This window comes from Rana temporaria, chromosome 2 (genome assembly GCF_905171775.1).
Source record: "Rana temporaria chromosome 2, aRanTem1.1, whole genome shotgun sequence".
NCBI lineage: Eukaryota > Metazoa > Chordata > Amphibia > Anura > Ranidae > Rana > Rana temporaria.
This window is the reverse complement of record NC_053490.1, coordinates 447,121,205-447,148,594: the sequence shown is the minus strand read 5'-3', so window position 1 is coordinate 447,148,594 and position 27,390 is coordinate 447,121,205. Positions and strand designations below refer to the sequence as shown.

General features: G+C 40.6%; 1 protein-coding gene across 2 annotated transcripts in view; it reads right to left on the bottom strand.

The window, feature by feature from the left end:
- The window catches only part of WSCD1 (WSC domain containing 1), a 285,880-nt gene that overhangs the window by 8,538 nt on the left and 249,952 nt on the right, over positions 1 to 27,390 (bottom strand). The window contains exons 6-8 of one of the 2 annotated variants that reach the window (XM_040338467.1): positions 14,173 to 14,350; positions 509 to 673; positions 211 to 423 (exon numbers count right to left, since the gene is read on the bottom strand). In XM_040338467.1, the coding sequence (XP_040194401.1) occupies positions 211 to 423; positions 509 to 673; positions 14,173 to 14,350 (556 nt within the window). The remainder of the gene's footprint in view (positions 1 to 210; positions 424 to 508; positions 674 to 14,172; positions 14,351 to 27,390) is intronic. The other variant, XM_040338468.1, reaches the window with a different exon arrangement.

Sequence of the window (27,390 nt, the reverse complement as noted above, 5' to 3'; positions counted from 1 at the left end):
TAGGGGTTGGGTGGGGCAACTGGTGGCGAGTAACCTTGAGGCCTGGCTAGTAGCTCAGGACTTGAAATGTTGAGCCCTGGTATAGACTATGTCATAACCAAAGAGCTAAAACAAGCTTACATTATAAAAAAAAGTGCATCATTGTGTTATGCATTGTACATTTAAGTCCAGGTTTTGTTTTTTGGCATTCTAAAACAGTGTGTTACCTACTTAAAGTCTCACCTTTACTTTTCCAGTGTCTCTCTGTTGCATATCCCAGGTGTCCTGCACACTTCCTGTTGAATTCTGCCATCAAGGCTTTGTAAGGGTTGCGAATTAGTAAAATTGAGGAGTCATACATTTCAATTTCTCTTTTGCCACTTTCGTGAGTTTTGACACATACAGTTCGTCCACTCCTCCAGTGATCTTTTTCTCCTTTAAAACCTGAGAAAATCAAAAGCAGCAAGTTATTTCAGTCATGTAACCCCAGTGTCTGGTTAAAAAAAAAGGTAAGTCTTTGTAGTTTCACCTTTGTTGTACAAAGTCCCATCAAAGTAGTAACTTCCAGTGTAGAATCCAGTAGCATGCTCTATCAGGTGCCTCACCCATGTGTTTCCAGCTCCAGGGAAGCTTGACAAGGCAACAAAGACTTTGGACTTTGTAGGTAGGAACTTTCGAGTTGTACATCTTGTATCTTAAAAAGAAAATGAGCACTATAAAATTACCATGCAGGTACATGCTGTATGTGTGAGTCAGTTTAAAATGGTCCTCATCTTGAGATAAACTAGTCAAAAGAGTGAATAGAAACATACAATAACCAAACTGAAATGGTGGATTTATAGGAAAAACAATCAGCGCAAACAACCAATATGAATAAACAAAATGAAATGCTAGCTGAACACAAATAGGTAATCACAAGCCTATAGAAACAATACAAAAACAATGGGTATGTGCAGCTCAAATAAAGTAATAAATGAAACCATGATATGCAAATCACAACATATATATATATATATATATATATATATATATATATATATATATATATATATATATATATATATATATATATATATATATATATATATATATATATATATATATATATATAATAAATACAGTATATATATATATAAAAGTCCCAATAGTAAGACCAAGGTAAGGATAAAGTCCCTCGTGAAAAAGGTGAGTTTGAATCCTCTGCTGGTGAGCGTGACAACAGAATCCTCCACCACACACACAATGGGGCAGATCCACAGAGCGAGTACGCCGGCGTATCTACTGATACGCCGGCGTACTTTCAAATTACCCGCGTTGTATCTTTAGTTTGAATCCTCAAACCAAGATACAACGGCATCTGGGTTAGATCCGACAGGCGTACGGCTTCGTACGCCTTCGGATCTTGGATTCAATACTTCGGCGTCCGCTGGGTGGAGTTTGCGTCGTTTTCCGCGTCGGGTATGCAAATTAGCTATTTCCGACGATCCACGAACGTACGCGCGGCCATCGCATTCTTTTACGTCGTCTCTAGTCGGCTTTTTCTGGCGTATAGTTAAAGCTGGTGTTTTGCGGCGTATAGTTAGACTTGCCATGTTAAGTATGGCCGTCATTCCCGCGTTTAATTTGAATTTTTTATTTTTTTGCGTAAGTCGTCCGTTAAATCGGGATGGACGTAATTCACGTCTATGTTAAAAAAAATGACGTTCTAGCGACGTCATTTAGCGCAATGCACGGCGGGAAATTTCGGGACGGCGCATGTGCAGTTCATTCGGCGCGGGGACGCACTTCATTTAAATGAAACACGCCCCCTAATCGCCGATTTGAATTCCGCCACCAGAGATAGACTATGCCGCCGTAACTTACGGCGCGAAATCTTTAAGGATTCGAACTAAAGCCAGGTAAGGTACGGCTGCGTAGCGTATCTCTGATACGCTGCGCGGGTGCAGATGTCTGTGGATCTGCCCCAATGTGCTTACCAGAAAAGATGGACCTCTCTGTTGGAGAAGGTCATGTAAGCATGTATCCAACAAGGGATAATATCAAATGATCCATGCAGCAGGAGTGTCTCCAAACAGGTGAGCAGCAAAACCAGGGCTGGCCTGCAGTGTCTGTGATCTCCACTAAAAGTTGCTGGGTGAAATCGCATTGGAATGCATGACCAAAAAAAAATAAAAAAAATTAAGGAAACAATCTAAATGGCCTCCGTATGTTTATTTAAATAAAAGGAGGGGGACATATAAAAAGGTATACACTGATGGTAGCACTGGGTTAAAACAAACATATCGAACAAGCATGGAAGCTGAATATCTCAATCCAGCGGAGAGATGGTAGCGGGTGACATCCGTGCATAAGCTCCACTTCCCGTATGCGGCGTTACGTCCTGGTTGGACTTTGTCAGCGGGGGGTGGAGCCTGAGTGTCACCCAGCCTGTTAAGTAACAAGCTGGTGACTATAAAATCCAAAAGCGGAACCGGAAGTCAGAGAAAAAAACTAAAATGGCTGCCTTTCTCTATGGGGTCACTAGTTTGCATGAAAGGAGGTAAAAAACATAAGAGTAAAGATGGCAATAAAAATATATTACACATACAGTCCCTATATACAATAAAATGAGTAATAAAAATTATATAATAATGGACATATATTAAAAAATACCCGCGGCCATCTCTTAACAATTTCAAATATAAGCTAAAATATGAATTTAATAATAAAAAAGTCTACTTATCTGATATAAAACAGTTGAGATCAAACTCAACATTTAACCCCCTAGGCACGGAAACTTTGGTTTCATGGATCCACAGAGATTCCCGTTGACTTTATTGTTTAATATAATTCCCTCCCCTCCAATGTTTGTTCACCTTTTCTAAGCCCCAAAACTTGAGGCATTTTGGATCTCTGTCATGAAACATTCTAAAGTGTTTAGACACATTATGGGTTTTAAGGCCTCTCTTTATGTTGTTTACATGTTCTGCTCTGCGGACCCCCATGGGTCTGGAGGTTCTCCCCACGTACTGGAGTCTGCAATTGCATTCTAACATATACACCACCCCAATGGTGTCACAAGTAATAAGATTTTTTAATCCGATACTTTCTTTTTGTGGCAAATGCAATAAAATCCTTCCCTTTCTTCAGATTGTGTTTGCATTGCCTGCATGCTGGACATTTTCCGCATGCATAGAAACCTGACAAAAAATGTAAAAGTCTATTTTCTATTTCAAAGGGGGGATCAATCCCACTGGGGGCAAGTATGTCCATCAGAGTGGGGGTCTTTTATAGATGAATTTCGGGCGTACCTCTTTTCATGTGAGCTAGTGACCCCATAGAGAAAGGCACCCGTTTTAGTTTTTGTCTCTGGCTTCCGGTTCCGCTTTTGGTTTTTATAGTTTTTATAGTCACCAGCTTGTTACTTAACAGGCCAGGTGACACTCAGGCTCCACTCCCCGCTGACAAAGTCCAACCAGGATGTAACGCCGCATACGGGAAGAGGAGCTTATGCACGGACGTCACCCGCTGCCATCTCTTCCATGCGCTTCAGCTGGTGTGTTTAGGGGACAGGAACCACACCAGAGCAGAGATTCCTGCAGCTCTGCAAGGACAGGCCCAGAGATGGTTCACACCATGCCATCTGAAGCTAGGAATGGTGCTGTGCGATAATGGCTCAAACCTCCTGTCTGCCCTTAGACAAGGAAAGTTGACAAGTGCCATGCCTGGCACATGTCCTCAATTTGGTGGTGCAGAGGCAGAGCAGCAGGAGGAAGAGGAGGACTTCCTTTCCTCTCAAGGCCCACTTTATCCAGACACCATCATTCCTATGTCACAGAAAACACAGGAGGATAGAGGGGAGGAGGATGAGGAGATGGATTCTGACACTTTCATAGGCTTCGATGAAGAGGAAGACATGCGTCAATCTGTAAGCAATGGCTTTCCAACCCCAGGACCCTTGGGAGGAGGAAGTTCCAGATGCTGTCATCCTGAGTGACCCCAAGGAGTCTGCTTCTCAAGCCTCTACAAATTTGAGGCACATGGGCAACCTCATGCTTCAAAGCCTGTGAAAGGACCCAAGAATACGTGGCATAAAGGATGATGATTACTGGTTGACAACCCTCCTTGACCATCGTTATAAGGGGGAGGTCTCAGAACTTATTCCGTCCCCACAGAGTGTTACAAGATAAAATCTCTTGAGGACACGTTAAAGAGAATATTATTGAATGTTTTTCCTGACTCCAGTAGGTTATAGTGTCATGGAATTTTGTTTTGAGTCTTCTGTTGGTCAAGAGAGGAGTGTTGGAGAGGGCGTTTGCCTAAGTGAGGCATTTCGGAATTTTTTAGTCCTCGCCGCCCAGGGCTGTCAGCTTCCACATCCCATTGGCATCGTCTGCATCACATGGTGGACGATTACCTTGGGGCCAAAACAGAGATGGAGAGCTTTCCAGCTGATGATCCACTGACTTACTGGGTCCTGAGAATAGACCACTGGCCAGAACTAGCCCAGTATGCTATTGAGTTGTTGGGCTGCCCTGCATCCAGCATGATTTCAGAACAGGCATTCAGTGCTGCAGGAAGTTTAGTTACTGATCATAGAACGTATCTGTCCACAGACTCCGTGGACCGTTTGACTTTTATAAAAATGAATCAGTCCTGTATTACCAGTCCCTGATGCCAATATCACTGATTCAGTCTTTTTGGGATGTGGAATCTCTGCAGGACTTTGAGGCTGCCTAGCTTTGAGGGTGTTCAATCATTTCATCTAGAAGAATGTTTTTGGTATAGGTTTCATGGGCACAATTAACAACCAACGATCAATTTTTCAGCACCTGTTTGACAGGTGCATATCATTACAATTTTGTTTGCCTTCATAAAGAGCACCTCTATAGGGTTATGGTGGGAAGATGCCACCGACACACCCAAAGACCAATTTTTCTGCCCCTGTTTGACAGGTGTATATTATTGCAATTTTATACAGCGAGGTCAATTCTTGCTTTCATCAAAAGTACCTCTATAGGGTTACGGTGGGAAGGCACCACCGAAACCCAAAGACCAATTTTTACACCCCAGTTACTTCTATCCAAAGTCAAAGTGACACCAGAATGTATCCAAAAAATCACTAATCTTGTTCCCAGTGCACTACATTGTAGCCTCATCATACATACTGGCTCTCCAGCTGTTGCTAAGCAAAATAAAGGCAAGTTACAGGGAACATTTCATTTGTTGGGATTTTATAAATGCAATTATTGCTGCAGCAGATTCTAGACATGTTACAGATCTGCCACTTTACAAGTAGACTAAAGGGACCCCTCAGGCACTATATTGAAAGTTTTTTTTCATTTTTGTGCTTTCACTTTAAAAAACAAAACATCACTGCTCATTTAAAAATGACGTTTTTTTTTTTCAAAAAAAATTAAAAAAAATTACGTTTTTCACAAACTTTTTTTTATATGTCCCCCAGGGCAGGACCCGGACCCCTATAATCATTTTATGCCAAATTACTTGCATATAAGCCTTTAAAATGGGCACTTTTGATTTTTGACATTCGGGTTCCATTGACTTGAATAAGATTCATTATTCGGGTCCGAACTTTCACTGTGTTCATAAGTTTGGTTGCAAACCAAACAGGGGTCTGTTTGGCCCATCCCTAATAACAACCACAGTGGTGATGGCAATGTTCAAGGAGGGATAAAAACTTGGTAATTTGACAAGCAGCTCTTGCTGTTGGATCCTCTGAGGCCTCGTACACACGGCCGAGGAACTCGACGTGCCAAACACGTCGAGTTCCTCGGCGAGTTCAGCCCTGAAGCCGCCGAGGAGCTCGGCGGGCCGAGTTCTCCCATAGAACAACGAGAAAATAGAGAACATGTTCTCTATTTTCTCGACGAGTTCCTCGGCGGCTCCATCGGGCCGAAAGTGTACACACGACAGAGTTTCTCGGCAGAATCCGGCTCTGACCGAGTTTCTCGCCGAATTCTGCCGAGAAACTCTGTCGTGTGTACGAGGCCTGAGAGATCAAGGTGAGCAGAAAATTTAATTGACCCATGACCACAAACATTTTTTTTCTCAGGTAGGTTTACCACCTAAACCATTCATAAACCTTTAGTATTTATTATGACAGGTCCCATTTAAAGTTTAATATGGATGTACATTACCCCAAAGAGATTTATATTATTCCTTTATATATACCAGGGATTAACATTTCTTTAGGTCAAGATCCCATTAAATAGTTGTTTTAGATCAAGCAAGATGTTGGCTGCAATAGGCATAGCAATCAAAACCAACACCTGTTATATCTGTGCCGTTTGTCCTTATTTCTGCGTACATTTAAAGCCTGAAATGATATTCAGGGGAAAATTAAAAGGATGTAGTCCTTCATTAGGGTCATCAACAAATCATTGCAAGTCAAGGAGCTCATTTTTATGATGCAGCATAGAATAACAAGAGACCTGTGACCCATTCAGATTGTTTATTAGAGAATTCATTCTACCTCTCAGCTGGACTGGGAATCAAGCTCCAGCTCAGCTCAGTGCATACGCTGATACAAAGAACAAGCAGCTATGCCTAAGGATGCATGAATTATTGAAAAAGATTTACTTGGTGGCTCTGACTTGTGTCAGAGTGCTGCTATTTCATCTGCGTAAAACATGGAGGTGAAAATGTGTCACCAAGTTATTATTTAACAAATCAATATCCTTGATTCCAGGACACATTTGAGGTCTGTGCTCCAGATGCATATGTGAGAGCTTAATATAAGCCACTGCATACATTTTTAAAAGGAATCTATTGCATTGACATTACAATTGTATATAGCTGCATTTGAGTAGACAAAACAGAACTGAGGTTAGGCCCATTTAGAGGCCCATTTAGGGGGCCATTCACACCAATGCTCAGTGCATAGAGAAGGAAATGTGCCCTATGCCATATTATTTAATTTCAAACAAATGTGCTGAAAAATTGGACAGGATGCATTTTATGGGGCAGATCCACAGAACAATTACGCCGGCGTATCTCTTGATACGCCGCGTAATTTAAAATTTTGCGGGTCGTATCTTTGTTTTGTATCTTCAAAACAAGATACGACGGCATCTCGGCGAGATCCGGCAGGCGTACGTCTTAGTACGCCGTCGGATCTAAGCTGCAATTCTTCGGCTGTCGCTAGGTGGCGTTTCCGTCGAATTCCGCGTTGAGTATGCAAATGAGCTAGTTACGGCGATCCACGAACGTATGTCCGCCCGGCGCATTTTTTTATGTCGTTTGCGTTCGCCTTTTTCCGGCATATAGTTAAAGCTACTGTTATGAGGCGTACTCAATGTTAAGTATGGCCGTCCTTCCCGCGTAGAAATTAGAAATTTTTACGTCTATTGCGTAAGTCGTTTGCGAATAGGGATTTGTGTAGAATGACGTCAACGTCGGAAGCATTGGCTTGTTCCGGGTTAATTTCGAGCATGCGCACTGGAATACACCCACGGATGGCGCATGCGCAGTTAAAAAAAACTTTGTTTACGTCAGGTCACAACGTATTTACATAAAACACGCCCCCATCACAGCCATTTGAATTCCGCGCCATAACGCCGCCAAAGATACACTACGCCGCCGTAACTTACGGCGCAGATTCTTTGTGGATTAAAAAAAAAAGTAAGTTACGGTGGCGTAGTGTATCTTAGATACGCTACGCCCGGCGCATAAATGCGCCGCTGTACGAGAATCTGCCCCTATGTCTGCAGCAAGGCGCAACACACTACATGGCCTCAAAAGGTGCTGCAGTGCATAAAGTTAAATAAAATGCCATTTTGTGACATTTCAATTCAGTAAAACAAATATAAAAAAACACAACAATGTGATGCATTGTAACAATGCCTCTACACAACACACACCAGTGGGTACATGTTATAACGTGCACCCGTTTGGTGATAATTTGCCCCTATTAAGCTTTTACTCAAGTCTCTGGAAATATATACATTATCCAGCAGCAAAACACAGACATGCAGTTCATATCCAAGATCAAATCTTAAGCAGGGCCTTTGTGGGGGAAGAAGGTATGAGTGATGCAGAATTACCAACCATCCAGATATTTATAGACAGTTAAATCTGCAGGTTCATTAAGGTTGTAAGAAATTTCAGAAAACAAACAATGTCCATAACAAAATGTTAATTTTTTTTCCCCCTAAATGTTATTACCACCCTCGCTGCTCTTATCACATATCAATCAAGATGCAGTCTTTACTGTTAATTTGATGGAAGGGAAATGTCCTGTAAAGTTACTTACATAATATATATCCTAATATTTTGAACGAAAGGGTAATTTTACTCTAATATCAAGTTTCTCAGCTGATTACTGGTTCTAATGCCGCGTACACACCATCACTTTATGTGATGAAAAAAAATGACGTTTTTAAAAACGTCACTTTAATTGACTGTGTGTGGGGGAAAACGTCGTTTTATGTCTTGTAAAAAACGACCAAAAAAAATTGAAGCATGCTTCAATTTTATGTGTCGTTTTTCAAAAGTGCACTTTTTACTTCACAGAAATTGACCGTGTGTAGCAAAAAACATCGTTTTCTAAGACGTTTTTTCATCCACGCATGCCCAGAAGCTACTCATGAAGCAAGCTTCAATGGTAAAACGTGGTGGACGTAACCTCACTTTGCAAGATCATTGTGAGAAAACGATGGTGTGTAGGCAACTTCGTCTTTGAAAATTGAAGTTTCAAAAACGTCATTTTTTACTTCACAGAAAGTGTCGTTTTTTTTCATCACATAAAGTGATGGTGTGTACGTGGCATAACAGTTGCCCAAGTCACAATTTTCAGTGTAGCAGGTCCCAACACATTCAATGATGATCAGATGTCTCCCCATCTGTCATTCTCTTTCAGATATCTATAATTTATGCCCAACCTTAAAGGAACAAACCCAAGAATTCCTGCTCTCTGACAAAAGCTACAGAAAGTAAATAATACCCCTAAACTGATCGAATCACAGCAAGCTAGTTCTCTAGAAAAAATAATATGTAGCACAAAATAATGTTTTTCAGTTCAAAATCCCTGATAGGGTATATGGTAACACATGTTGGTCTAGTCCATAATTTGGTTTCCTTATCTATGATTAAGCAACAGATATACTACATTGAATATCAAATGGTCACTTTACACACAGAGAAGCAATTACCGGATGGAGATGCTAGATAAAATCTCTTTAGAGTCATTCCTGTGTGACATGAGGATATTATTCGACTTTAACCTGCATATTTCAGTGTTGAGCAGTCAGTGCTTTCCACAGCAAAAATAAGAGATGTAAATACATTCCAGTTCACGTAACAAAAAATAATTGCAATTGGAAGTGTATCATAAAAATTTAAACAAAGACTTATACCAGTTTTCAAACATTTATAGTGATATGCTTTTAGGGATATCGGGAAATTATGGTCAATGCAAATCTGCATGTTCATTATATTTTTATTTGGGGGAAATATCAGCTTTGATTGCTTTCATATGTTTCAAATTTACAGAAAATGCCACACATTATGACTGTCATTGAGCTCATTATTATTCATAATGAGGTTTTTGGGATGTCAGATTTTGCTAAGCAAGGTCATAAGGAGATACTAAATTTAGTCACAAAAAGCTAGTGAAAATAAATCAAAGTTTCAATCACAATCCCTCAAATGCCTAATCTTTATTACCAAATTTTATTGCAAAGTTGAAATTTTATGATTGCCTTAATGTTTGTATTAACCTTTATGGACACACTCATATAAACATTCCTAGACCTGAGCACAAATGAAGGCCAGTTTCATAAAACACACAAACCCTGCATGAAATGTAGAGATCAACTGTAGACTAAAAACTAAAAGGAAAAAACTGTAGTGCAAGATAACTGACTGGCCACAATTCTCAGGGATACCCCATATTTTTGGAGACTGATACTTGTGGATATATACGGTAGATAACTGGTGGAAACAATTTATTATTATCACATGGTTAGGTGTGAATACAGTTTTTAATTATTTTTTGGTTTAACCGTAAAGATTGGCAATTTAAAAAAAAAACATTTACAACTCCTTCCTGATGTTATGTTCTCAATAAAAAGTCCTGTGTCAAATTCAAGAAGGTGACAATCTTGCTATTTATGAAGTGAAGTGAAAAATCCAAGTAGCTCTTATGTGTGACACTTTTATATTCAGGTGCTATGACTGTGAAATAGGGCCACATAGGTGATAAGAAAATGGTAAATGAGACCTTTTCCATGCTAGAATAAATTGTATTTTTTTTGCAATTGTGTCAAATTTTTAAGTATTGTGTCGAGGACACATTTCTGTTTGAGGCAAAAAATTGTTCCTGCAACTAATTTATATTCTTTTTACTGACAGTTACACAAATCTGTTGCAAGTTGCACCATTTGTTGCATGAACCTTCAACCTTACGCTGCCTGAGCCTTTTTTCTTTTTATTTTGCACACATGCTAAAATGCACATGTATTTTACATGAAAACACACTTATAATCCCAAAATAATATATATTTTTTGAAAGCAGAAGAACCAGAGAACAAAATACTTGTCATTTTTTATGATGCACAAAATAGTTAATAAAATAGTTTATAAAAGCTATGCTTTCTAGGAAAAATAAATTTAGATGTGGTTTAGTGCCACAAACACAATAAAAACATAAAAGAAGAGACTGAGTCAAGTTCATTTGCTAGCAAAGATGTGAAGACTTAAAGCGGAGGTTCACCCCTAAATTACACTTTTTCCCCTTAGATGAATGCTTGTTTTGTCTAGGGGAATCCGCTAGTTGTGTTAAAATATGAGCCGTACTTACCGTTTACGTGATGCATCTTCTCCGCCACTTCCGGGTATGGGCTGCGGGAGTGGGCGTTCCTTCTTGATTGACAGTCTTCCGAGAGGCTTCCGACGGTCGCATCCAACGCGTCACGATTTTCCGAAAGAAGCCGAACGTCGGTGCGCAGGCGCAGTATAGAGCCGCACCGACGTTCGGCTTCTTTCGGCTACTAGTGACGCGATGGATGCGACCGTCGGAAGCCTCTCGGAAGACTGTCAATCAAGAAGGAACGCCCGCTCCCGAAGACCCATATCCCGGAAGCGACGGAGAAGATGCATCTCGAAAACGGGTAAGTACTGCTCATATTTTTACACAACTAGCCGATTCCCCTAGACAAAACGAGCAGGAATCTAAGGGGATTTTTTGAAAAAAAATTCTTATGGGTGAACTCCCGCTTTAAATCTGTGCATGGCCATAAAATGGGACAAACTGCAATACCCAAAATTTGTCATAGGTGTTGCTTTAAAAAAATTGTATACAATACCATACATGCTGCCTCTATAATTATTTCCCTTACTCTGGCATGCATAAAAATACCTAATATGTATTGCATGCATGATCTACATGTGTGTTTTCATTCTGATTTATTCAATTTCATTTTTATAAAACTTTTTTATTTTACTCTTTTGTCTTACTTGTATTATTATTGAATACTTGCCAACTCCTACAATAGATGCCCTTGGATCAGACATAATAGATGTACCAGGTCTGTCATCCACATGTGGCTGCATGACATGATTGCTTCTATGCTTTCTAAGTCACTGACCTAAAAAATGTATGCAAACAGGTATCTGTTCTGGATCTTGTTCTAGGTCAGTAACTAATGAAGTATCAAAGCCCTAAGATCAACATAACATCCTAGGAACTAGGATAGCAGCAGCAATGGCAGAATATATACTGTAGTAATCTTCCATTTACAGATGATGGAGGCCACTGTGCTCATTGGGACCTTCAATGTTGAAGAAACTTTTCTGTACCCTTCCCCAGATCTGTGCCTCGATACAATCCTGTCTCGGAGGTCTACAAACGATTCCTTGGAGTTCATGGCTTGGTTTGTGCTCTGGCATGCACTGTTAACTGGGGGGACTTATATAGACAGGTGTGTGCCTTTACAAATCATGTTCAATCAACTGAAGTTACCACAGGTTGACTCCAATCAGGTTGTAGAAACATCTCAAGGATGATCAGTGGAAACAGGATGCACCCGAGCTCAATTTTAAGTGTCATTGCAAAGGCTGTGAATACTTATGTACATGTGAGTTTTTTATTTTTTATTATTAATACATTTGCAAAGATTTCAAACTAACTTCTTATACATTGTCATTAAGGGGTATTGTTTGTAGAATTTTAAGGAAAATTATGAATTTAATCCATTTTGGAGTTAAGCCCTGTACACACGATCGGCTATCTGATGGAATCTAATCCGATTGATTTTTTCATTGGATATCCGATGAAGCTGACTTTCATCAGTCTTGCCTACACACCATCAGTTAAAAATCCGATCGTGTCCAACGCGGTGACGTAAAACACTACGACGTGCTGAGAAAAATGAAGTTCAATGCTTCCGAGCATGCGTCGACTTGATTTGGAGCATGCATGGATTTTTGACCGATGGATCGGATTTTTAACCATAAGAAAAATTTAAAACAGGTTCTATTTTTTTTCACAGATGGATAAAAAAACGATGGGGCCCACACACGATCGGTTCGTCTGATGAAAACGGTCCATCGGCCCGATCAGATGAACCGATTGTGTGTACAGGGCTAAAGGCTGTAAAATAACAAAATGTGAAAAAAGTGAATACTTAACGGATGCACTGTATTTATACAGTAAATGGCCCCAATATTTCTGGCTAGTTCCTGGAGAATGTTAAGCCTCGTACACACGATCAGATTTTCCGATGGAAATTGTGTGATGGCAGGCTGTTGTCGGAAAATCCGACCGTTTGTATTCTCCATCAGACAACTGTTGTCAGAATTTCCTCCAACAAATGTGGGATAGCATGCTTTAAAATTTTCAGTCAATAAATGTGTGTTGTCGGAAAAAAAATCCAAAGTATAAACATGCTTACCCAGAAGCAATGCTAACCATAACACAACATTAGCAGAAGTTGCCCAAAGGGTGGCGCTAAAGATCTAAAAAAAACACATAGTTTTTTGTTTGTTGGCCGACAATTCTTTGCCATTTGTATGCAATACAAGTTCCTGGCCAACGCCCTTCGGACAAAATTCCAAGGCTTTGTCCGTGGAAAATCTGATTGTGTATACAAGGCTTAAGTGTATCAAATCTAAGGGAAGATCCTGCACCACAGTGAAAGACCATGGGCCAGATTCACAGTGAGAGTACGCCGGCGTATCTACTGATACGCCGGGGTACTTTCAAATTTGCTGCGTCGTATCTTTATTTTGAATTATCAAACAAAGATCCGACGGCATTTGGCTAAGATCCGACAGGCGTACGGCTTCGTACGCCTTCAGATCTCAGGATGAAATACTTCGGCACCCGCTGGGTGGAGTTTGCGTTGTTTTCCGCCTCGGGTAGGCTAATTAGCTGTTTACGGCGATCCACGAAGCTATGCGCGCTTGTCGCATTCTCTTACATCGGCTTTTCCCGTCGTAAAGTTACTCATGCTATTTCAATGGCTTATATTTAGACTAGCCATGTTAAAGTATGGCCGTCGTTCCCGCATCGAATTTTGAATTTTTTTTTTTGCGTAAGTCGTACGGGAATAGGAAAGGAACGTAACGCATGTCGCCGTTCAAAAAATTACGTCGGTGCGACGTCGTTTCGCGCAAAGCACGGCGGAAAATTACAAAACGGAGCTTGCGCAGTACGTTCGGCGTGGGAATGCGCCTAATTTAAATGATACACGTCCCATTTGAATTAGGCGGGCTTGCGCCGGACGGATTTACGTTACGCCGCCGCAAGTTTACAGGCAAGTGCTTTGTGAACCAAGCACTTGCGCTGAAAACTTGCGGCGGTGTAACGTAAATGGGATACGTTACGCCACCGGAATTCTATGTGAATCTGGCCCCATGTTCTCACAAGATGGGTTATTTGGCATTCCTGGGGATAATGCCAGAAGGAAAATGACATCACCCTTGCCTAGGCTCTGTGGGTAAGTATGTTTACACTAATTGATTTTTTAAATGCATATTTGTTTGCATTTGTAGTGCAAGCTCTGTGTTTAAGTTTTTTTTGTTTGTTTCTTTTTATACAAGAGCAAGTGGAGATCCTTTTATAACATAACTTCAGTTTTAACATAAAAATGATATTTTATAAATATAATCCATATTGTGCTATACACTATTTTCCAAATTCACAGCTTAACATCTGTACTAATAGTTAAGTGAGGCAACAAATTTTGATTTTACCTTGTATGGGAGTCTGGTAGACAGAACAATAGCTGTCCTCCCTCAGGACCTCTGATCCAATGCTGTCATTCAGGGACCCAGTGCACAAAGAGTCATCCAAGCGTTCATAAAGGTTAAACTGAACTGTAGGGTATCCACAGAAGCATTCCAGCCCTCGGATAATTGCCAAAGGATATTCCTGTGTTCAGAAAATATGAGGATACAAAAATTAAATATAAGCAGACTAGAAGATGCCAGCTTTGAAGGAAAATGTGTTACTTTCTTTTGATTTATTAAAAATGAGGTTTGTCAGCAAATAAATAGATTGATAACAAGTCTCGTAAGATAAAATTAAACGTAATATTTTTTCGTTCCAGTAAGCAATTAGGCCAGAATTAAAAAGAAAGGTTACCCAGCACATTTCAATATACATTTCAGAATAAAAGTATTACAGAAATTCCATTAGTTGATAAAATCCCAGCTTCATGTTGGATATTGACTGAAAGCACAATGGAAGTGATCAAACATGGCCTTAATAATCAAAGAACTGCCTGTATTGCCCTGTAGCAACTAGCTTCAAACTGTGATTCTCTAAAGTTCATTTTTCACTATGGGTTTTAACCTGGCAGATTTCCACAGGGCAATGTAGATACCATTTAAAGCCATTTTAATTAACTATAACCAGTGTCTGGTTTATACAAGCAACACAAAAAGATGGAACAATGTATGTATGGTCAGACAGAAAAAGATGCTTTTCACACTGCACAGCTAACAGCTCATAACTAAATCAGAAAGAAAACACTTAGGCCTCGTACACACGATAGGTTAACCAGAGGACAACGGTCTAAAGGACCGTTTTTACCGGTCAAAACCGATCGTGTGTGGGCCCCATAGGTTATTTAACCATCGATTAAAAAAAATTCAAATTTAACCGATGGATTGCTAACTGATAGGTCAAAACCGATCTTTAGTAGGCACAACCATCGGTTAAAAACCCACGCATGCTCAGACTAAATTAGGGGACCGGAGCGCTCGTTCTGGTAAAACTAGCGTTCGTTATGGAGATAGCACATTCATCACGCTGTAACAGGCAACACAAAATCAGCTAAAGCAGCCCCAAGGGTGGCGCCATTGGATTTGAACTTCCCCTTTATAGTGCCGTCGTACATGGTTTACGTGACCGCGTTCTGACACGATTGGTTATTTAACCGATAGTGTGTGGGCGCGACAGACCATCAGTCAGCTTCATCGGTTAACCTATGACAACTGTCCTTCAGACCATTCTCATCAGATGGACATATTGTGTGTACGAGGCGTAATAATTAGGAATTCATGAAATGTGTATAATGAATATAGAATAGAGTAGCCATATTTTCTTTATGTATGCCATGACAATAATTCTGGAAATGTTTTAAAAGTGTCCAATGTGTCCGCCATAATGTCGCAGTCATGATAAAAATCACAGAACGCTGCAATTACTGGTAAAAAAATAAATAATAATAAAAATGCCATAATTCTATCCCCTATTTTGTAGATGCTATAACTTTTGCGCAAACCAATCAATATACGCTTATTGTGATTTTTTGTTTTTTTACAAGATGTACAAGAATACGTATCAGCCTTTTACAAGATGTACAAGAATACGTATCAGCCTTAACTGAGAACAAAATGTTTTTTTTTATATATTTTTAGGGAATGTTTATTATAGCAAAAAGTTTTTGAATTTTTCTCAAAATTTGCGCTCTCTTTTTGTTTATAGTGCAAAAAATGAAAACCACAGAGGTGATCAAAAACCACTATAAGAAAGCTCTATTTGTTGGGAAAAAAAGGACGTACATTTTGTTTGAGAGCAACGTCGCACGAACGCGCAATTGTCAGTTAAAGCGACACAGTGCCGAATCGCAAAAAGTCGCCTGGTCTTTGGCTAGCAAAATGGTCCGGGGCTTAAGTGGTTAAAGAAATCCTGTCACTTGCAAAAGAAAAAAATCAGATTACATTTTCCTACAATAGAAAAGCTATTATATGTTACCTCTCTGGCAGTTTGTGTTTCCTACATTCACCTCATTTCAGCATTGAAGCCTCCCTCAGGACATTCAGCATTTGACAGTTCCAACAGTGTTGGATGCCTATGTTACCCACAACATGCTGTGGTGCCTTTCTTTGACCCGCACCATTATTAGACAATGTAGCAGTTAAAATAGGGGCCGGGAAAGAGCCTACCTAATCCAGAATAGCTACATTAAATTTGTAGATATTTTAGGAACTCGTTTGTTTCATGCTAAAATCATGTTATATTTTTCATACAATTTTTTTAAATATTACTGGGCTGTCAAGAGTACATAAAGTATACATGTAGCACATTTTCTACAATTTTCTTTTCTTAAAAGGGTCCCCCAGACAAAACAAAAAACAGCTCTGGCTGCACTAGTCATATTCAATTCAGAGCTGTCCCATGCATTATCTCTGCTATTAGATGTTTTCAGTCTTCAGGGATGAATAGGGCCCAGTTTTACTCAAGCAGCCCTCAACATTCAGGCAACATTCAGGGTATATCGTCAGCGCAGGACAGAAAATGCCCACCCAATGCATAACCATAGTGCCCTTTATTCTTATTGTACAAATGCAGAGAACGGTGGTGATGTCATCACATCATCTCTGCTATCTGCATTAGCGGGAAAGACGTATGCCGCGTACACACAACCGTTTTTCATGAAGAGAAAAATTAGATTTTTTAAAAATGGTCATTAAAAAACGGTCGTGTGTAGGCTCCAGAGCATTTTTCTTGTTGAAGAAAAATGGGCATTACAAATTTAGAACATGCTCTACTTTTTCTCGTTGTTTTTAACGTCGTCGTTTTTCTCGTTGTGAAAAACGGTCGTGTGTAAACGCTTTAATGACGGGGAAAAAAACGTGCATGCTCAGAAGCAAGTTATGAAACGGGAAATTAGCATAATCAGCCCAAAGGGTGGCACCATTCTAATGGAACTTCCTCTTTATAGTGCCGCCGTACGTGTTGTACGTCACCGCGCTATGCCCAAGCATTTTTTATCACGATCGTGTGTATGCAAAGCAGGCCTGAGAGGAATCACGTTGAGAAAAACTTTGTTTTTTTTCCATGACATGAAAAACGGTCGTGTGTACACGTCATTAGCCTGAAAAAGAAATGAAGACGAAGAGGACTCTTTGGTGTCATGTGATCAGCTTGAATCTTAAAAAGGGAAGTATAAAAAAATGCAAGAAATAAACACTGGGAAGTACAAAGGGGGAGGGGGGTTGATTTGCAAAGAAGCACATGAGTTGGTCTTTAATTCCTTTTTATTTATTAACTGCATGCATTCATTGTTGTTGTACGCACAATATAAAAATATACCTTCCCTTTATCACAGGTCCCACTTGATATTTATCTTCTTCTTGATTTCTGTCTTCTAATATCGTTCTATGTTGAATGCATGATGTAGTTACAATGTGAAGCTTCCTTTTGATATTTGTGCATTTACATACATCCTTTATACTGTCAACTTTGCCTTTTCATTAAAAATTCTTTTGTAAAGAGAAAAACATGTTGAGGTGTCTTACACTATCTCTCCATATAGTGTTCTAATCCGTTTGCTTTATTTTCCCGGGAACATCTTATTTATAAACTAGAAGTGTGGAAATGACCACCCAGATATTACACACTAGGCCTGTTTCAGCGTGTCTCAGACATGAATTAAATTACTCTTTTTTAATTATCTTCCAAAGGGGTCACTCTGACACCAAAATATACAGTTTATTCCAAACTGATCTACTAATATGTTGACTTTGACGTGTGCCTGTGAATGTGTTCTTTTTTTCATACCCGTACTTAATATTAATTCATGAATACAGGTAAACAAAACAATTAAACAAATATCTTATGCTTCTGGTGTCCAGCTAACAGCTTGCAGCATCTGGCATCTGGCATCTGGCACGAGGTACATAATAACTGCAAAGACATTCTAAAAATGTCAGCTACAATGATCAGAAGCAAGTATAGAGGTAATTATGTGTAGTAGTATGCCAGCAGTAGCAGCTGCAGAAATATGTTATTATTTTAATATTTATTATTATCAATCCTTTTCCAAATCATTTCCCAAGTACCACCCCCATTTCTGGCTTTGTTGATATTCAACCTATACTACTGGAACGTTGATTACTCCACTTATGTCTATATTCAGTTCCCCACAAAACATGCACTATTGTTGGAACTGTTATTAATATTAAAAAAACATGCTAAATAAATAAAACACACATTGTAAAAAAAAAAGCATACAGCTATATATAAACAAGCATAAATAAAAAATAAGCATATATAAAATCCTAAAATGAAAGGAGCAACCACATACAATCCAAATTTAATAGAGTTGTAGTAGTATTTGCAATAAAATAGTGGAGCGGACGATACAATCTGTGTTACAATCTAATTGTACATATTTCTTTAGATATAATAACAACTAGGTAGGGCCCTCCTGTTACATCATTTTTATATAGTACAATTGCAATTTTTTTTTTTTAAAGCAATAGCTATTCATAAAGCCCCATGACCTAAAGCAGTCAGCTAGGCTGCAAGGACAATCGTTGTGTACTTGGACAGAATGTGAAAAATCTAAATCAGAACTCATGAACAAAAAATGTATGCATTCATTATATAGCCCTTCCATAAGAAAAACGGCAAAATATAGGAGAGGACAGTGAGCTCTTCCTATCATACAAGTTGAATGGGCAGCACTTATCTGAGAACCTGGGTCAATGCCTTTGTGGCTTATGTTGATGACATCAGTTTGAGAACAGCTTGACATGTTTCTGAGATCATTCAGAATTCATTGACCGATGCATTTGACCTCCTTCTGACCTGCATTTGATCTGATTCAAGCGAGTTTTGCATTTGCATTGACTTGTATAGGAATACAAAAGTTGTTTGAAGTGAACAAAAGCTTGTTGATGCAAGCCCTAAAATGGAGGTTTATATATCACATCAGTCAGAAGCAGCCCTAGCATGTAAAATACATAGGTTCACATTTGTATGCATGATAATCATCTGTGTAGTCCAGTGGATCAATACCAATTATGTCTTAGCATATTGTTTAATTTAGTATACTTACAAGGCCAAATGCAGCACTTAAAGCGGAGTTCCACTCAAAAAATGAACTTTCACTTTAAGTACTGGTGACCTCCTGACATGCCACATTTGGCATGACTTTTTTTTGGGGGGGGGGGGGGGATCGGGTACCTAGTTTTCACAGGTACCCAGCTCCTACTTTCTCTCCTGGCGCCGCAACGCTGGAAGGAAGTTCACCTCTAGCCCTCCCTTCCTGCAATCTTCTGGGATATATCACAGGTCCCAGAAGATTACGCATGCACAGTAGGCGCCTGGCTGTGAAGCCACAGCCGAGCGCCCACACTTGCAATGATCATACGAACATATTCGTCAGCACACCGCGGATCATACAAAACGTCCAAAAGTTTAATGCAGTGAAAACATCACAAGGATTGCAACGTTTCGAGGCCGCGCAGGACCTCTTCGTCAGGCAAGTGATACAAAATCAGTGCAACACCATTAATTATATTAAGAACAGCCACCAATAAGAACATGTTGAAAATCACATAAAACACACCCTCCCCCTCCTACTCCTCCTCCCCTCTCTCCATGTGACATAGTACATCGTCACCAATAAAAAAACGAGTGGATCAAATAACACTCACCCATGAAGAGTCAGTGCATCAACAATAGCACTCGTCCGTGTGGGCTCCATGTGGATGCGGTGGTGTGCGGTATTATAAAATAAACCCCACCATAGCAAACTAATTTCCCGATTGTCCCTGCTGTGCCATTGTATTGCCACAATGGGGCTGCCTCCAACCAATCACACTCTGCCACGTGTCACGGCCGCCTCCATCCAATCACACCATGCGCATGCGCCCGGGACACCGCAGGGGATCGTGGAGGACACCAACGTGTGTGCCGCCATCGTCATGGCAACCAGTGATGTACAGGTGCCGCATTCAGCATCTCAATGGGTATGAGAACACCTGGCAGCGAGGCTTGGAAAGCAAGCTACTGTCCAGGAAAAGGAGAGGAAAATAAAAACAAAAGCAGAACAAAACTAGTGTGGAGCGAGGTTGTCTCGGAAAGAAAAAATGAAAAAAGACATGCCAAAAAAGATAAAATAAAAGATAAAAATAAAAATAAATATATAAAGAAAAAACAGATAAGAAAAAGGGAACAAAAAAATTGCAGAAAAAAAGGAAGAAAAAGAAAGAAGGAAAAAAAAGAAACTTGCAATGATGGCGCCACAGAGAGGAGGGGGAGAGAAGCGAGGCTTCGGGTGGCTGCATTGCTGGACTATGGGACAGGCAAGTGTCTGTTTATTAAACGTCAACAGCTACACTTTTTGTAGCTGCTGACTTTTAAATGGGTGGAACTCCGCTTTAAATAAGTTTCAGACAGTTTGTTTTTTTGAAGTGGTGTAAAACCCACAAATAAAATATAATATATTGCATCTTTCTGCTTCTTAAATGTGGTGTTGTGTGTTGGTGTACTTATTTTCAGCTTGTTTCCCTTTATTTTCACCTGGTGATCCAGTCAGCCACTCTGGATGGAGACACCTTCGGACAGCCGCATTGTCAATCTAAATGGTTTGCCTCAAACCTCTAATTTACCACATTTACAAATCAGCTTGGTCTGGAAGTTGAAAAATAACAGACTTACTGGCTGGATCCGCAGGTGAAAAATCAAGGGAAAAAAGCCTAAGGGCCCATTTACACCAGAACGCAGTGTGGGGAACTTGTTTTTTTTTTTGCTTGTTTCCTGCATCGCCTTGAAACACACTGGGTGTGTGTGATCTGCTCTTGGTGTCAATGTATTTCTAATAGCACCCCAAACGCAGATTGCAAATGCAGTGCGTTTGCCCCCTTGCTGTGAGTGACACGTTATTTACAAATCTCATGCACTAGCCTGGAGACAGCCATTATTTTTTAATTTCCACCCCCACTCCTTTTCTGAAGTAATGTGGTTACTTTTTCTGGATTTTGACTGGATGTTAGTGATCATAGCATAATTTAGTGTAAGGGGAGTGTAGAGGAGGGCGGGGAGTCTACTGACATCACAACTCCACCCACAGAGCTCCAGACAACAGATCCACCCACAGAATCCGGAGTTTTTCAGTTCTTATAACAGACAGAGGGGAAACCTTTCACAAGCAAGGATACATGCAGGAGGCATGTATATCCTTATATATCAGCACTATGGCAGTAGTTTAGAAAGGATGCGAGTGGGTTTACATCCACTTTAAGCACCTGTAATTTATACATGTAATTGACTAATAAAGTTAAAAGAGATAAGATGGCATGAGTTAAATTACAAAAAAAAAATCCTAATTGCCTCGATTCACATTTGTATCCACTTTCCTCATATTGACAAAAGAAAATATAGGGTAACAAAATAAAAAAAAAAGGCAAATGCAATGTAGCATGGACAGAAGTAGACCTGTGACTGTCTCTTGTTTTGAAGTTATTTTGAAAAAATATTTTTTTTATCTTTTAAAAGATTAAAAAACTTGATGCCAGAAGTAATAAATGTAGACCAAATAGGTTTTGTCCCAGGCAGGGAGGGTAGGGACAGTAGTATAAGAATAATGCTACTAATGCGTAGGGACAAAAAAAAAACCCAGTCTTGCTCATGTCAATTGATGCTGAGAAAGCATTTGACAGAGTAGACTGGGGGTTTATGAAGGATACACTGTGAAGTATAGGGTTGGGCCCAAGATTTATGAGATGGATCGACAACTTATATAAACATCCCATGGCAAGGGTTTAAGTGAATAGAAGCATGTCAGCCGCCCTTGAGATGTTTAATAGAACTAGACAAGGCTGTCCGCTGTCACCACTTCTATATGTAATTGCATTGGAGCCACTGTTGGAAAAAATAAGGAAAAATTTGGATATAGGAGGGGTCAGAGTTGGAGAAGAAGAGCATAAGGTTTCTGCTTTTGCGGACGACATACTTCTGTACATAACTAAGCCAAGGTTATCATTACCAAACGTAATAAAATAATTTTAAGATAAACCCTACAAAAACAACAATATTATATCTAGGAATAAAAAAGAAAGAGGAAATAGCTCTACAACAGGAATTCACGTTTTCCTGGGAGTCAGAAGCACTAACATATCTGGGAATTAAATTAACACCAACTATAGAAACAATATATTATGGCAATTATATTCCACTATTGAATGAAGTAAGTATAAAATGCCTATCGAGGAGACCTATCTTGTGGATGGGAAGAATAAACCTGTTAAAAATGATGATCTTACCAAAACTCTTATACAAATTCCACATGTTTCGGATAGAGATACCTCAATGTTTTTTCAAAACTATAAAAACAATCATTTTGAGGGCTGGCGGTCGCCGACATTAAAAGATACTACACGGTAGTAATAATTGCAAGGCTTGTAGAATGGGCAAATATAAACACAAAGAAGAGGTGGGTAAAAATGGAAAATATGTTACACAAGGCACAGTTAGGGAAAAATATTTGGATACCACCTAAAAATAGAACACTTAATTCTGATACACACGAGTTAACTAAAACATTTTCAAAGTATGGGATAAATTACATAGACGGGAAAATTGGTAATACAATTCCCCATTAATCCCATTGACTGGAAGTTTTTTTTCATCCCAGGTAATGGGACACGGGTGGCAAGATACATGGGAAATGCACAATTAAAAGATATAGTGGCACAAGAGCAAATAAGGACAAGATTAGATTTGATAGTAATGCACGGGTGGCAGCAGGTAAGTGAGTGGGAGTACCTGCAACTTAAGCACTTAGGGCCAGATTCACAAATGAGATACGACGGCGTTTCTCCTGATACGCCGTCGTATCTCTGTTTCTATCTAAGCGACTGATTCATAGAATCAATTACGCATAGATATCCCTAAGATCCGACAGGTGTAATTGTTTTACACTGTCGGATCTTAGGATGCAGTACCGCGGCCGCCGCTGGGGGGAGTTTGCGTCGTAAACCAGCGTCGGGTATGCAAATTAGGAGTTACGGCGGATCCACGCCGGTTTTTCGCGTTCGATACGTCGCCGCTAGTCTAGTTTCCCGTCGCAAAGTTAGTCGTCTTTTTTGGTGCCCTAACTTTAGTCAGCAAGCGTATTGCTGTCTAAAGTATTACCGTTGTTCCCGCATCAAAATTCTAAATTTAACGCCGTTTGCGTAAGCCGTCCGGGAATACGGAAGTACGCTACGCGCGTCGCCGTTCAAAAAAATGACGTCACGGCGCGCAAAGCACGGCGGGAGTTAAGAAACGGAGCATGCGCAGTAGGTCCGGCGCGGGAGCGCGCCTAATTTAACTGGCACACGCTCATTTAAATTGGCCCGCCTTGCACCGGAGGCCGCCGGCGTAATTTTCATCGCAAGTGCTTGGTGAATCAGGCACTTGCGATGAAAAATTGCGGCGGTGTAACGTATCTTGGATACGTTACACCGCCGCGATTCTACGTGAATCTGGCCCATAGTAAGCACAATCCCTCAACCAATCAGAGAGGAGAAAACCCTGAACCCAATTGAAAAACTTTGCAACACCAAAACGCCTTTGAAACAGGGAATTGCACAAATGTATCATATATTAACAGAATTAGAAGGAAGGTGGCCTTTACCGTATATAGCAGTGGTTCTCAACCTTCTAGTGCTGTGACCCCTTAATAAAATTTCCCAAGTTGTGGGGACCCCTAATGGTAAAATTATTTTCGTAGCGTGTGTTGTCAGCACCCAAGGCAAGACAAGAAATGTACGCCCCTAACCCACAGACATTTAGCGCGAGTCCTTTTAATGGCAACTATAATCACAGGTAGTGTTACTGTGTCTCCGACTGTGGTGTTTTGTAGCAGTGACACCTATGCCAAAATCAGGAGATAGGGTCTCCTCCAGCCCCTCCCACTTCACATTCCTCACCAATCAGCTGACCGTCTTTGCCCCACAGCCATGCCCTGAACTGAATGGGCGCCTGCGAAGAGGCTGAGTGGGCGGCTGCAAGCTCAGGAAACAGCCCAGCTGGCCGGCCACAGGCTCCAGGGATAGCCCTGCTGGGTGGCAGCAAAAAGGCTGGGAGAGTGGTGTGGGCTTGAGGAACAGCCCAGGATTCGGTGACCCCTGGCAAATTATCATTCGACCCCCGAGGGGGTCCCGACCCCCAGGTTGAGAACCACTGGTATATAGGGAAATGGGAACAAGATCTAGCAATAAAGTTAGACGAAAAGAAAATGATAGAAGCAGTTTATAACTATGCAACAGATATCACTACTATAGAAGTTAACTATTGGTGCTTGGTAAGATGGCATTTGACCCCGGAAAGAATAAATACATTTCAGCCAGTGTTGGAGGGAGTGTAAACAAAGGGGAACAACAATGCATATCTGGTGGGAGTGCCCAAAAATAAAAGACTATTGGCATAGTATATTACAGTACATCGAGGAGATAACCGGGGAAAAGATCCCTCAAAATGCTTGGAATGTGTTATTCCATGGTAACAACAAAACCAAAAAACAATATAACTAAACTCTGGTACCTCCCCTGCTCAATGCCGCAAAGGCTCTGATCCCAAAAAAGTGGCTTCAAGTGGAGAAACCATCCATAAAAGAATGGATACAGAGGGTAGATTATATATCTGAGATGGAGTACCTTTGCAACAGAGAGCAGGGAATGGAGGAAAGACATCGACTAACTTGGAAGAAATGGCATGATTTTAAGCAAACAGAAAAATATGCAGTAGCCACGATAGAAACAGTAGTGACTTAAATAAGTTAAAATGGCGAAAATACTGGATCTTCTTGGGGGTGGGGGGGGAGGGGCTTAATGGTAAATAGGATGTTTTGTTAGAATCTTCTTTTTAATGTATTTGTATATTATGTAAAAAAATATTCTTAAAATAAAATAAAGTGTTAAATAAATTGGCTAGCATAGTTTTTTTTTTAAAAGAGGTGAAGTGGAGTTACAATCTAAATATAAACAAATAGACAAAAAAATATTTGTATGCATAAAATAATCCTACAAGCATTTAAAAAGTCCAGTCTCCACTGTATAATACTTAATCGTGGCACAGTAAAGATTAAATGGTGTTTGAAATGGTCCCATCAGTTCATAAGTCAAAATGTGAGCTGAATGCTGTAGTAAGAATATTGATGGCTTTTGAAGTGAGGATTAAGAATTGTCCTGGGGAGGACATCTTTAAACTAGCATGACTGTTTACCCAGACTACATTTAGCTTATCATTATTCAGAGCTGTCTGCGTCTGGTATTCTAACTTTCATGTTCTAGAGTGCTGCGATCAAATGGGCACCACAGAAATCCCACTGACACACCAGTCACACTGATCCACTGAGGATAAACTGGATAACTCTCACATCTTTGGTGACAACCTTGAGATTTCAATTAGACTTTCAAGATTTGCTGGTTTACCTTAAAAGCAGAAAAGGCACAGTATGTGAAACCGAGAAGTCTTGAATTTTTATACTTTATTATAGTTTTCAAAAAAATAAAAAATCTCAGGCATGGTTGTTTGAAAACAATTCTCATTCTCTCCGTTTCTTTTGCTTCTTCTCTCTTACATTACAGAATGTATGACTCGTAGTTAGGGCAATGCTTTAAATGGCTGTTTACATATATATACACACACACACACATATATATCTATATATTTATATAAACACAAAAAAAATGAAAGGAACGCTTTGAAACATATCAGATCTCAACGGGCAAAAATCTCATGCTGGATATCTATACTGATATGGACTGGGTAATGTGTTAGGAATGAAGGGATGGCACATCATTTGATGGAAATGAAAATTATCCACCTACAGAGGGCTGCATTCAAAGACACAACGAAAATCTAAGTGAAAAAATTATCCAGCAACCTAGTCCATTTTGCTAAAATGTCATTGCAACAACTCAAAATGGTCTTCATTCATTTGTATGCCCCCCAAGTGCTTGTATTCATGCCTGACAACATCAGGGCATGCTCCTAATGAGACGACGGATTGTGTCCTGGGGTATTTCCTCCCAGATCTGGACCAGAGCATCACTGAGCTCCTGAACAGACTGAGGTGCAACCTGGAGGCACCTCATAAACATAGTCCAAGTCCAAGTGGTGTTTTTTTTTGGATTTAGGCCAGGTGAGTGTGGGGGCCATTCAATGGTATACATTTCTTCATCCTCCAGGAATTGGCTGCATGCTCTCGCCACATAAGGCCGGGCACCAGGAGGAACCCAGGACCCACTGCACCAGTGTAGGGTCTGACAATGGGTCCAAGGATTTCATCCCAAAACCTAATGGCAGTCAGGGTGCCTTTGTGTAGCCTGTAGAGGTCTGTGCGTCCCTCCATGGATATGCCTCCCCAGACCATCACTGACCCACCACCAAACCAGTCATGCTGAACGATGTTACAGGCAGCATGAAGTTCTCCACGGCTTCTCCAGACCCTTTAACTTCTGTCACATATGCTCAGGGTGAACCTGCTCTCATCTGTGAAAAGCATGGGGCACCAGTGGTGGACCTGCCAATTCTAGTGTTCAATGCAAAATGCCAATCAAGCTCCACAGTGTCCGGCAGTGAGCACAGAGCACAAGAGAGGACGCCGGGCCCTCAGGCCACCCGCATGAAGTCTGTTTCTGATTGTTTGGTCAGAGACATTCACACCAGTGGCCTGCTGGAGGTCATTTTGTAGGGCTCTGGCAGTGCTCATCCTGTTCCTCCTTGCACAAAGGACCAGATACTAGTCATGCTAATGGGTTAACCACTTGCTGACGGCCGTACGACTTTGTACGGCCTCAGCGCGGCTCCCAATTTCTAACAGGCCGTCTTTTTACGGCCTCCCCCTTTCGCGTTCCCCGCGCGCGCTCCCGAGCGCGCAGCGGGGAACTGCTGTGCTGGCCGTGTCCCTTGGACACAGCCAGTCACAGATCGCCGTGAACGGCCAATCGGAGCGGCCGTTTCCTAGGCGATCTGTGCGGCCAATGAGAGATGATCTCATATGTTTACATATGAGATCATCTCTCATTCCCGGCTCTCGCAGACAGCGGTGCTGTCAGGGGAGAGAGGAGACGGATCTGTGTCTCTTGTACATAGAGACACAGATCGGTCACCCCCCCCAGTCACCCCCCTCCCCCACAGTTAGAACACTAATTAGGGTACACATTTAACCCCTTCCTCACCCC